This window comes from Siniperca chuatsi, linkage group LG20, assembly GCF_020085105.1.
Source record: "Siniperca chuatsi isolate FFG_IHB_CAS linkage group LG20, ASM2008510v1, whole genome shotgun sequence".
Classification (NCBI taxonomy): domain Eukaryota; kingdom Metazoa; phylum Chordata; class Actinopteri; order Centrarchiformes; family Sinipercidae; genus Siniperca; species Siniperca chuatsi.
The window spans coordinates 10276085-10289215 of record NC_058061.1 but is presented as its reverse complement, the minus strand read 5'-3'; the positions used below and the strand labels follow the sequence as shown (position 1 = coordinate 10289215).

Below are 13131 nucleotides of genomic sequence, written 5' to 3'. Positions count from 1 at the left end.
AGATTCCACATTATTGACAAGTGCAACAAAAAGTAAACAATATACCAACTGAAGGGAAGAATGTAAATATTTCTTTGCATGATTATACTGGTTTATGTAAAAACATGTTAAATTATTTATAAAGCATATTGATTGATGATATTTCTGTAGCAGATTTTAAACTTCTTATTTTTAAGTAACATTTTTATAAAGCACCTATGTCAATTTCTGACTTCTTCGAGCTGAATATTTTAACCCTGAATGCAATTCTCCATTAAGCTTTTGTGTTGTATTTATATAACAGTACATCTTTTGAAAAAAAAAGTTCTTCCAGGTTCTCAGGTTGTTGTTCTTGTGATTATTTGCTTCCCCAAAACAGACAGTTCCCACAACAATTCTGAAAGTGTTTGTACTCTCGCATATAAACCACTTGACAATCCCTGAAAAATAAATGCAGTTCCAACCAACCAAACAAACAAACAAACAAACAAACAGAAAAACGTAAAATCTTGGAGAGGCTACTTTGGTTTACCTCATGATGTTGGATGCATCCTCAGCATCAGGGTCAGCACAGTATTTGTTGGCTAAGATCAAACAGGCATCAGCTGATTCGATCTGAAAAAAATAATAATAATCACACACAGCAAACAGATAACATTATCCAACTGACATCAGTCAGTAACCTTAAGCACAGACTTTATAGACACCTGAGGAAGAAGTATTATCTGTCAGATACCTTGACTCTGGCCAGGTCGTGTGGGTTTAGGACAGACCCTTGGTAAAACTCCACCTGGGTGAAGTGTCGCTTGAACAAGGCTTCCAGCTCAAGATTAGGGGAAATACTGAGAGGAAAAAAGAGAAACTCTTAAATCTGTAGAGGAAAACTATTTCTAATCTCCTGAAGAGATGATTGTTTTTTCTTGAGCAATGAAATTTGCCGTTTCTTCAGTGAGACAAGTGAAAAAAACATGTTTTGTACTTACTTATGGAGAAAAACAATTTCTACATTGACATCATCCCTGTCCTTGTGTAGGAAGTCTTTTAGAAAGTTGGACACACTCTCAAGTGTTATATGACCACAGACCACGATGTGCCTAGAAAACGAGGTGCAGAATAACAATGAAACTGAAATGTATTTGGAGTAAAAGTCAACAACTAAACACACGCACATACACACACACACACAAATCGTTGTTTCATCTTTATATTTTTCCTGGAATCAAAAGGTAAATCTGAGATGAGAGAGATGTAATGGACATGAAAATTAATCAGTATTGTTGTATTTAGGTGATTGATTCAAAATCTGTGTGGAAATAATAAAAACTATGTTACAGGAGGGATGTTTGATGTTCCTGTCGTGACGAGTGAGGACTGAATGAGGAGGTCAGAGAGCACTGTGGATTTCAGTATCAGATTATAAAGGATCAGAGTTTACTTAGATGGAGATTATGAAATCAGTGCACAGTCTGATTACCACATATCACAGATCCTTTATGTAAGGAACCCAGTTTGGTCTATACTCTATGTTTATTTATAAATTATTAAAAAATAATTTCAGATGTTTACTCAGGTAAACATTTCGTCTGGAAGTGCTACTGCTCAAGAAGAACCACAGCTGGAAATGCTGTGATTCTTTGTGGCTTTAATGTACAACAAATGCATCCAAATTATTGCTATTTTGCAACACTTGTTCAGTTAATTTGTAAAGTTAAACAGTTAAGAGGATGTTTTATCTATGACAGCAATTATTATACTAATGACAACAAGTAGACATAAAGAAGAAGACAGGGGGAAATAGAAAATTAATGATGCTAATAATTCTATCCGGCTGTGACAATAGCTTACATTAAAAATAAATATGCATTAATATTTAAATGTGGGGAGCCAAAAAACTGTTGGTGCAATGTAGCTACAATGCTAGCTGTTAAAATTGTAAAGCCATTGCATCAACCAGATGTTTGTGAGTAATTCTAACCAATACAAAAACACAAACAAGCTGACCGTTTGCTTCAGTTCCTAGTACGTCTCATATAAATAAATAAGATGTTGTTGATAAATGTTCAACTCACCTATAATCAAAAAAATTAGACAAAATAATGAATACAAAATACAAAACTGTACAACATGCACAAAAATGACTTAAAAAGCTCTAATTGTAAGTTTTCTACAAAGCTGACTAACAAAAGAAGCAAAGATTTGATTTAAGAAAATTTCGTAAACCAAGTCTAACTTCCTCAAAACTAACGACCACAAGTACCAAAAGCATGCTACAAGAAGCCATATTTTGTTTAGAGGCATCCAGCAGAATCTCACTATCTTTAGAAACAGAGCTTGGGGCACAAAAGTGTATATGTTAAAAGAATAGTTTGACATTTGGGGAAATACACTTTTTTGCTTTTTTCAAAGATCGATACCACTCTCATGTCTGTGCGTTGAGTATGGAGCTGGAGCCTGGAGGTGATTAGCTTAGCTTAGCAGGGAGAAACAGCTAGCCTGGTTCCGTCTAAAGACAAAAATATACATACCAGCACCTCTAAAGCTGACTAATTAACACGTATGTTGTTTTTTTAAATCCATACACAAAAAGATATGTAAAAATGACAAGTTGTATTTTTATGGGCAGTGCTAAGATACATGCTAAGCTAAGCTAATTGCCTCCTGGCTGTAGCTTCATATTTATCATAGAGACATGAGAGTGGTATCAATCTTCTTATCTACCTTTCTGCAAGAAAGTGAATATGCGTATTTCCTAAAATGTAAAACTATTCCTGTAAACTAAATTTTATTTAGTCCTGAGGGTGTAGGTCAGACTGAAGATAAAGGCCAAGAATTTTCAGAAGCAAAGCGTGAAAAATAGACAAGCATAGCAAGACAAGTTTTTCCAGAACAGAAAAACAAAATTCCAAAAACCAGCATGAAGCAAGCAATGACATACAAGATTGGATGTGGGAGTTTGATCATTTCTTCAATACTGCACTCAGGTAAGCTTGAGTTTATACTTTTGTCATGGCTTTATTACTGTCTTGAGGGCTCTGTTCAAATGTAATTATTTTATATCTCATATTTTATCCCAAACCACTCTGGTATGAATAAATGATTATTAATTATTACACTTTGAGAAAACATACATACATGATCAACTCTATAGTAACTCTTTACTGTATAGAGTTGATCCGTGAGAATTACTAGTAGGGCTGTCTATCAATCCTTATTTTTCTTGGATCACATATTTACTTTATTTTATTTTATGTTATTTAGACAATTTGTCTGGTATAAAAATTTGAGTTTGGGTGGGTGTGCAGGGAGATGGATGAACAAAATTAAACTGTGTGAATGACTGAAAACATTTGATTTACAAACACAAATTTGGCACAAATGTACATTGACAATACGCAGCTTAATTGCAAGTAAGACACCACAACACATGCAGGATTTTCTCTCAGTGTGTCACAGTAGAATAAAGGTAGAATAAACTGTGATACACCCGTGAACTGGGCTGGTGGGGGTGTCTATTTATTTACAATTACCAAGCTAAAATAAGAAATAACCCATTCTTCCTCTTTCAAATTAAAAGTTACATTAATAAGCAATAAAACATACCCTCTCTCAATTCAATACACTCAGGGGTCTTACAGCTCCAACCTTACTTGGTCTGGTGTGACCAGTAGTTTATGGCAGCTGATGTTTGCCAATGTTAGCAAACTTTAGCTTTTTAACTGACATTACTGAGTCAGTTCGCAGACTAAACTCTTTTCTTCTTGTGCTACTGTTATGCAATGTTTTAACATTATCATGTAATTAAACTACGTCACCAGTAGAGTCAATGGTAAAACAAGCTAACCTAATCATGTGTTACAGCCTAGATTCCTTTTCTTTAATAAGTGACCATGTTTTACTCATTTTACATGTAGATCAATTAAATAATAATTTATTCTTTTTTGCAACAGTAGCATAGATAATCACAGTTTACATCCCAGGGATAGATCAGTGAGAAAATCCTACATGTGCCATCTTCAAGCATGACAATAGTACATGTACAAGACTACACAGCAAAAATATCTGTCTTATCAAGTCATTTGTCTATTTTTGAGCTCTTAGAGTCTTATTTTCTTAAAACAAGTGAAAAAAATCTGTCTGGCAGCACGGTTAGTTAAAAAATCATTTTTCTTCAATACAGTCAACATAATTTCAAAAAATATTTGAAAAGTTAATTGTTACTAAAAACAAGTCAAAATAATCCAACAGCACTACCAGATTTTTTAGGAAAATAAGACTTTTAGGACTCAACAACGAACAAAAATCACTTGAGACAATTTTTTTTTTGCAGTGTAAAAGCAGATGTTCATTTATGACAAGTAGCAATGACAGTTTGCACACATATAAAAGCAGCAGCAATACAGTACAATAAACTCTACACATACTACATAATCATGGCCAAGTTCTTCAGTCACAGTGTGACTTTAGTGCTAATTGAGATCATTACATCTCGAATTACAGTTTCATGACATCTATTTAAGCAAAAATCAGGGTATGTCACCTCTTTATGAGAGAGCCACTTGAGTCACACAAAACCACACCATTAAAAGTTTGCTGTTTTTTTCATTTGTTTGACTTACTTTCTGCCTCTGGTCGAGTTATAACTCCCTCCATATTTCTTCCGATTAAGGATGAGAGCAGCAATTTCTGGCACGTAGCGAGCAAACATGGCCTACATGCATGAAAAAGAAAAAGAAAAGGGCATGCAAAGAAGGTTCTACTGCGGCGGAGGCAGTAGAGCCTCCTTGAATACTTACTTTCTCCCATTAACAGCACTATAGGAACCACCATATTTCTTGCGGTTTCCTATTAACTCTATGATTTCAGGGACGTAGCTCGCAAACATGGCCTAAGGAGAAGATAGGAGACAGAAGAAGAGACTAAAAAAAAGAAAGGCAAAGAAGAGCAGGTCCTCTATTTCTGCTTTTAAGAAATGCATAAAGACTAAGACTAACACTACTGTAAGTGCAGGAGTAGTATTAAGATTTATTTGTTAACAGGAAAAAGGAGAAACAAAATGAAAAAAGTTGCAATTAATTCAAATTAGTCAATATTGACTGAATGTAGCCTGAAGTTATATCACAGTTACATTCCATCAAGAAGTACTATGAAAATGAAAAAGGAAATTATAAGGCCAATATTTACGGATATTGGAAGAATAAAGGAGAAAAATGACAGCTGATGAGCAATATGTCAGTCTGTGATAGAAAAATAAAAAATTAGAAAAATTAAGAAAAAGCCTTATGTGCCATGTTTCGTCCAACAAACACATAACAGGTTGATTTGGATAGCGCAGCCAAATGGATGGCAGACACTAACTTAACTCGGAGACTATACACTGCTGCACTACGACCTGAAGAACTCTGCTGGCTCCTATTTTAGTGTCAGTGTGAGGACTTAATATTTTTGTCTATTATTACTATGTTACAAACTAAGAACTGAGTGTAAAAGGAGCACAAGTGGCTTTCACAGATGTTACAGGAGAGCAAAATAAAAACGCGCATCTTTTTCGTTATAGTTCAAATTAGCATGTTTTCATAACGTAACATTTTAAATCAAGAATGACAGCAGATACATATGTGTAAGCGTTTGCTTGTTGCTTGCATGTTTATGAGCAAAAGATTATCCCGTTTTAGTTCATTTAGAGGCTACTACAACAGATTTGCAATAACCAGCATGAAAATAAAACAATGAAAATAATCGGTACTAATAAAACATTAACAAAAAGGTATCTTTAATCCCTCAACATCCATTTTCCCCTTTTTAGTTTCTTTAAGTTTGGAGAAATCATCTAATTCCAAGCTGACAGTATCACAAATATTTTGTATCATGTTGTTCCAGCTCTTCATTTAAGCTATATTATGTTTATACATTTTCTTTTGCATCATTTTAAACACAGTTCCCTGACATATTTGGTATCTTTGGAAACTTTAGGATCTTCACTAGAATTTTAAATATAATTCTGTGGGTTTGAACAGCGTTTGGCTGCACACCGTGACTTTGTACTGACTGTCTGAATGAACAAGTTCAATCTGTCCTTGCCTGAAAGATAAATGTCACAGAAACCAACTTAAACCCCTGTTATACTCTTTACCATATTACAGTAAATCACCAGGCAGTTTAATCCACTCCTGAATAATACTTTATGATCTGGATACCATTGTCCTCTAAATGATCTTTGGCTACTTTCTTTATCAGGTAACTCAGGTCTGTAGCAAATCCCAGAAAGGATGCTTTCTGTGAGATTTTAGAATTATTTCATCATCATATTATTGCAGTAAAATGCTTCATGCAGAGATTTCATACCCTAATACGCCTAAATATTTCTGCAGAAACTGAGATAATGTCGCTCCATCCATCGAGCTAGACTATAATAAATCATCCCGGTCTCATTGTGTTTGTTGGAAAGAGGAAGTGGAGGCGGGAGGGTGGAGCCACCTGAAACCGCAGTACTTTTACAGTTAATAACAGATGCAAAAATTCTCAAATATTCTACATGTCATATAGGAATTAATAAATAACAAAACAAAAGTTCAGCATTTTACCTGAATAAATGCTGCAATACTGTAGACAGCTCTTACAATACATGACATGCAAACACCTCAGTGTAAAAAACAGGTGAAGGGCGTCCTGAGTTGAGAGCGTCCCGGCATTTGTTAACACCTGGCAGGGTGTGATGATTGGTTGCATGGAGGATTTTAAGCAGGAGTAAGTAATAAGAGGGATTTTTACCAAACCACCAAGGATGAAGAAGACCATAAACAGGCGGCCCAGGGTGGTTTTTGCATAAACGTCTCCATAGCCAACAGTGGACATAGTAACCATGAGTAAGTAGACACATTCCCAGTAGGAAAGTGCCTGAGAATTTTGGAAGTTTTCCCAAGGATCCCCTGAGTTTTCCACCTGGAACAGAGGTGGAGATTTTTACAACAACCACTAAAACTCACAGAAGTAATCCGCTCTGACAATGCACTAAAAATACTTATAATGTTGCTATACCAACATACTTTCACCTTAACTTAAACGTCTCCCACTAACTTACCAAATGAATGAAGCCTGCTGCAGTTAGCCATGTGCTTATGAAGATTGAACACAGATTCACCAGCTTTATCGAGTTGCTATTTAAAAAAGAACCAGACAACAAAGTATGAGTTATTAAGTATTAGTTATTACATTGGTATCAGGAAAATACATAGTCCAAGAAAGTTGTTGGATTGGAAGATACATGCTCTAAAATGCATGCATTATACAGCTTTCATATTGCGTCATAATGTAAGAGAGTGGTACCATTATGTAAAGGATCTACAGTGAGAAACTGTTAAAAATAGAAATCTTCATGATCTATTAAATCTGAGCGTGATTCAACAAAAGCATGATAACATGCTGCACAGATTCTGAAGTCCTTAGAACTGCTGCATTTAATTAAATTTGAATGTTTTTAAATCAATATGTATGGAATTAAAGTGCTTACTTTGTATTATTTTGTCATAAAAAGATATAGTAACATATGGCTCTATTAGTTGTTTAAACACGCAATTTCATAAGTTTGCACTATGGTTCCATAAAATTTTCACACAAAAAAAATATTTTCAACCCATGCCATTCAAAATATGACTAATGTAAATGTAAACACATGCATTTTGTGAGCAAAGGTCTTCCTCACTATGTATGTAAGACTTACACGTGCAACGATCTTTAAATATTACATTATATGTCTAATTGTGGAACAAGTCCCTGCATGACCTCTGTCTGTCTCTCCTACTTTGTGTGTTCTGTCTTGACCTTCATCTGAGTGAATGAGTGAGGAGATTATTCTAAAGCATTTTGTTGCACTATAAGCTCTTCCTGACATGACATCTGTGCAAAAAGCTTTAATTCTAAACAGCGAGGAGACAAACAGAAAGCTGTTTTGTTCAAGACTCCATCATACAAGTAGAGCGTGCCCATTATGCACAAAACAACACGTTACTGACTGCAGCACTGAGGAGTTAACTTAATATTAACTTGATATTAATGTTTTTACCAAATTAAACGAAAGCAAGTGCTCGTGCTAGTTTTGCTTCAGGCAAAACATTGCAAAAAAAGCTCACTTTTCCCCTTCAAAATAAAACCATAATCATGCTTACAGCCACAAAATAAGTGCATGCAATGTTCACATATAAAACAGCTGAAAAAACATTACAGTCTGCTACACTGACAAAAATTGAGATAAAATATTAATACACTTACCTTGTCTTTAGTATATTCAAAAACTGTAAAATTTCTGAGAACTGTATCAACCTTAAGGCCCTTAAAAACCTCAAGCCTGTGAGAAAAAAAGACCATAAACAAATTACCAGAGATGATTAATAACAATTTAAACAACATCAATAGCATTCGACTGTGGTTTAACAAGAACATCATACCGTTCATACTTTCATCCATGTTTATCACCTTCATTGGATTCATATTCATAAAAAAATAAACTCCGACTGATCATGCGATACTAAGCCTTACTGTATTAGAAACTAAACATTTTGGTATATGTGGGGAAAAATTAAAACAAGCCCAACATCCCAGATATCTATCTCTTCACCAGCTCACAACACTTAAACTCAGGAGCCTCACAAAGCACCGGCATCTACCTGATACATGTTTCATTCCTGCTGGGTAAAACTCTGAACGTGGACGAGATGAAAACCTGGATTACGCCACATTGATTGAGTAAACAGACGTGACGTCAAATCCTAAATTTGAGGGTATTTATGGGAAGAAAAAAAGCCTGTGTCTGTTGCCAAGAGTTCAAGGACGGCATAATAACAAAACAAAATCAGCAGTGACAACACCAGCTTCAGCTCCTGTACATGATTACTGATTGACTGTTTCATACACTCATTTAAGCTACATATACTGTACGTTAAATCACAACCTCATAATAACCAGTTTACTGCTGTTTCTGTCCAAAAACCTCAGATAATCAACACAGAAATCACAATCTCCTACAAATCACCTCTCATAAAGCGAAATAACATTTTATTGTTTATGTTTCATGATTTAGGTACATTGCAGTAAACTACCTGCTAAAAGGAACCTCCCACCTGAGTTTAAAAGCCAAATGATTCATAGATCCAACTCAGTTTGAGAAAAAGCAGAATCCACTGCAGTGTCGGTGCTGCATAAACAATTAAAAGCTACCTCAGCTAAGCGTGAGCAATCACGTAAAATCCATCTCTGCATGCATTAAACATGCTGACAAATGTCCCTGCTGGAATAGATTTGTTTGAATGCCAAATGACACAAATCAAAGACGTTACAGGCAATCATTCAACTAGAAAAACGTAAATAAATCATCTTTTATAAAATGACGTGAACCGTGGTGTGCCTCGCCAAAGCACATTTTTCATTTCAAGTGAGTGTTTGCCAGATGGGGAGCATAATACAGAGCAAATCCTGAACTTGCTCCAGCTGACACACAGAGTCCAAAGACTTCTGGACATGCCAGCCTTCAGCTTTAGTGGAGATTCCCCTCATTCCCACGTCCTGCAGGTCTTACCCCAGTAGGAGATTACATGGAAGCATGCACCGAGGCTGTACCAGATGCTGTCCTGGTCCTCTTTCTCGCTGACCTGCCCGTGGCCCATCCTGACCCTGTAGCCGTTCTGGAAGAGCTCTCCGGTCGATTTCTTGCGCCGTCTTGTGTGAGAAATCGTCTGAGAGTGTGTGCCTCCATCAGGCCCCCTGTACACTAACATCTTAGTGGGAATCATGACTGGAAGTTACTTTTGGTAGGCAAAAGTTTTAAATGTCAAGTCCAAAATCTGCTTCACGTCCAGGTCTTAACTATTCTGCATCCACCTTGAAAGACATCATATAGAAAAAAAGTGATCCTCCTCAAAAAAAGAGACAAAAACAAAAATCAGGTGCTTTCATGATAGTAGCACCCAACAGGTTGCCGTCAAAAAGGACTCTTGTATTTTAACCTCAGACCTTCCTAGTATCCTCGTTGTGATGAGGCGTGTTCAGCAAGCTTAAAGCAAACCCTTTTCCCATCAGGATATTAGAGTTTAAGCTCCTTTAGGATTCATCCAGGGAAGGGAAGAGGCCAGACAGTGAGTCTGTCCATCAGCTGGCTTCACAATGTAACCTACATCCCATCCCTTTAACCCTGCCACTGCTCTTGACAAACCAAATTCCATTCCCTAATCTTGGACAAGAACAGCGTGTGTCTTTGTCTCGGGTTTATAGCAGAAAACAAGTCATGTGAACGGCCAGTAAAGCTGTGTATGGAAAAAGGAGAAGCTTTGGCAATGATTGTGTTTTTCTATGGATTTAGTGATTCTGCAATAATCCCTAAATGAATCACAGCTGATGTAATAACTGCTATTGTAGTTGACGTTAAAACTAAATGCGCAGCATAAAAAACGTCACTGCATGGAGAGAAAGCACAGCAGCTGACGGAAATCTAAGTCCGCAAAGCCCATTCAATCTGAAATGTGAAATAAAATTTGAAATGTGTGTCACTTCTGTTGTGACACACATTTGCCCTAAATAATTTCAGTACAAACAATGAGGAGTATAAATGTTCTTTAGAGTAGTGGCTCCAAAACCTCCATTTAAAATGAAGCACTGTCAATTTGCAAAAGTCTTGTCAAATGTCTATTAACTGTAAGTAGTTCAACCAAAAGGAACATTTTTCCTTCTTAGATAGTTTGATTTTAATCATTTTTAGATTCATATGCAGTATTTCTAAAGAAAAATGCAAAGATTAGAGAAAAGTATGAAAAAAATAAACCTAATTTTGTGTCCTATAACATTAATGCTTTATTTCACGGGTCCTATAGTTTCTCATAATTTCCTACAAATGAACTGATATGTGACTGTAAATTCATATGAAGGTTTGTGGAAATGCCTATGAACTTTTGTACTAATTACAGGGAAAATTGGGACAGTGTTCAACTGGAACACTGATTTGCTGGCACAACGTAGAGCGGTGGTTCCCAACAAAAATTTTAAAAAATTTGCTACACAAAGTTTTTTTTCCTTTCCACTTTTTTTCTTGTGGATTATTGGATCATTTTACATCTTCAGGACATAGGAGACCTATGCATCCGGTGACGAGGGGTCACACGCAGACATTGCTTTGATTTAAGGGGTCACAATCCAAAAAGGTTGGGAACCACCGACCAAGAGAATCAGTGCACTGCAGGTCAGCAAAAATATGAAATTTGTCGATAGGCAAGCATACAATTCAACATATATGGAGCATTAAGTTTCCAATAATAAAACAATAATGAATAAAAAAATTTCTTGGATTAAAATGGAGCTTCTCTTTCAAGGAAATTCTGGAAAAAACAACTGCCTATAAACTCAACACAACAAACTAAACTCAAATGACACAAAACTGTGTCTCACTTTTCCTTTTATCAAATCAGTGGACAGTGTATTACTAAAAGCCTCTTTCTGTGTTTGTACACTTCCGCTCAGGAGGAAAAAGCACAAACATGTGGCCGCCACCAAGACATGAATATCTTATCTGGATGAGTAATGTTCTGTTTTCCTTATAACATTTGGAAGAGTTGCACTGGATAGTTTTCACTGTCAGAGATAAATGTGCTGCTTGTATTTCACACCTGCAGCAGGTCAGAATTTCAGACTTTGCAGTAAAAACGGTTATCGTGCTTATTAGCCTCTGCATGTTTTTTCTGCATGAAGGCATTTTCTACGCAACATCCAAAATGTGTGTCATGCTCGCACCCACAAGCTAGCCATGCACCAATGAGCGCATTAGTATGAGAGAATATTAGCACATACTGTGTGTGTATTTGTGTCAAAATGTTCAGACAGGAGGATTGGCAGTTTGGCTGAGCGCCCGGTTGAAATACGGAGTTTTGATCAGAAGAGAGAGTTTGACAGCTGCGACCGGACGCTGCTGAGCTGGTTATGACCTCACCACCTGTTTAACCTCAGTTTAACTTAACAGTAAATCGGTCACTAATCCTACACGACCAATTGCTCACTGACCATACTGACGGAGATTTTATATTTTTCCACTGGAATCAGCTCTATAAACCACAGGAAAGTATGTTTTCAGTATGTATGTTGTTTACACTTCATGTTAATTTTAATAGCAAAAATCTTTGCTAAAAGTAAATTTGTATCCAAATTTTGATACAATACAAAAGTAAACCTGTATTCGGTCAACTAGGTGCATAAAATGCTTGTATATTTGCTGTTCAGAGTCTGACAGGAAGTGCTGCATTTCAGTTTGTGTGAAATTCAGTAAATAGAACAGTTAACATGAGCAGTGAGAGGCATGCGTGGCTGAGCAGACAACAAAAAGAGCAACACCTACACAAACGGTAACAACAGCATGGTAACCGTAACAACAGAATTGCAGTGATGCTCACACTGTTTGACTCAGGGACTTTGGGAAATGCAACCAAAACAATAATTAGCACTTAAACTAACACCAAAATTAAAAAAAAAAAAAATCTCACATGCTACCTACTTAAAGAGCAAAATTTGATTTGATTTTAGAGGTAGGTTTCCAGAAAACACACTGTTATTTGTTTTATCAAAATGTAGAGAAAATATTGCGATAGCATGTCAATATCTTTCTAAAATAACTGATGGGTTGGTAGATTATTTTGAGTGAAGTCCATCCCCCATCAGTTATCCCTTGTTCAGTATGTGACTTGGTCTTAACACATCTTTCCATCAACACAGACCTAACAGATGCACTGCAGGAGAGGAGGGGTCTGAGGGATTCATTTGTGATTTTACTTTTCAACAACAGCATGGTATCTGTGTAGAAAAGTGAAGGATGGGCTTTAGCAGAAAAGAAATAAAAGCAAAATTAGTAATAAAGTAGAGCAATAGCCAATGTGCATGCAAATGATTAAAAATTTAGCCAAAAGAAAACACAGAGATTGACCTAATTAACAAATTCGAACGTAGTGAGTTGGTACAACAATAGCCATAAAATGGCCATTAAAAATGTATTGCTGCTAACAAACCAATAACAATAATAAGTATAATGCAACTAACAATTATACAGACACTCTATGCTGCTGCCCAAATCTACCACATGCATAATCATGACAATACTGTGAAAGAAATGTTTTTCACCTCGAATGC

General features: G+C 36.1%; 1 protein-coding gene across 22 annotated transcripts in view; it reads right to left on the bottom strand.

The window, feature by feature from the left end:
• LOC122867222 (calcium-activated potassium channel subunit alpha-1) overlaps positions 1-13131 on the bottom strand; it is an 86791-nt gene that overhangs the window by 31720 nt on the left and 41940 nt on the right. For 21 of the 22 annotated variants that reach the window (XM_044177717.1, XM_044177714.1, XM_044177715.1 and 18 more), the window contains exons 6-12: positions 8245-8320; positions 7058-7133; positions 6748-6918; positions 4773-4864; positions 963-1073; positions 716-821; positions 512-594 (exon numbers count right to left, since the gene is read on the bottom strand). In XM_044177717.1, coding sequence (XP_044033652.1) covers positions 512-594; positions 716-821; positions 963-1073; positions 4773-4864; positions 6748-6918; positions 7058-7133; positions 8245-8320 — 715 coding nt within the window. Of the gene's footprint in view, positions 1-511; positions 595-715; positions 822-962; positions 1074-4595; positions 4688-4772; positions 4865-6747; positions 6919-7057; positions 7134-8244; positions 8321-13131 lie in introns of all 22 variants that reach the window. The other variant, XM_044177731.1, reaches the window with a different exon arrangement.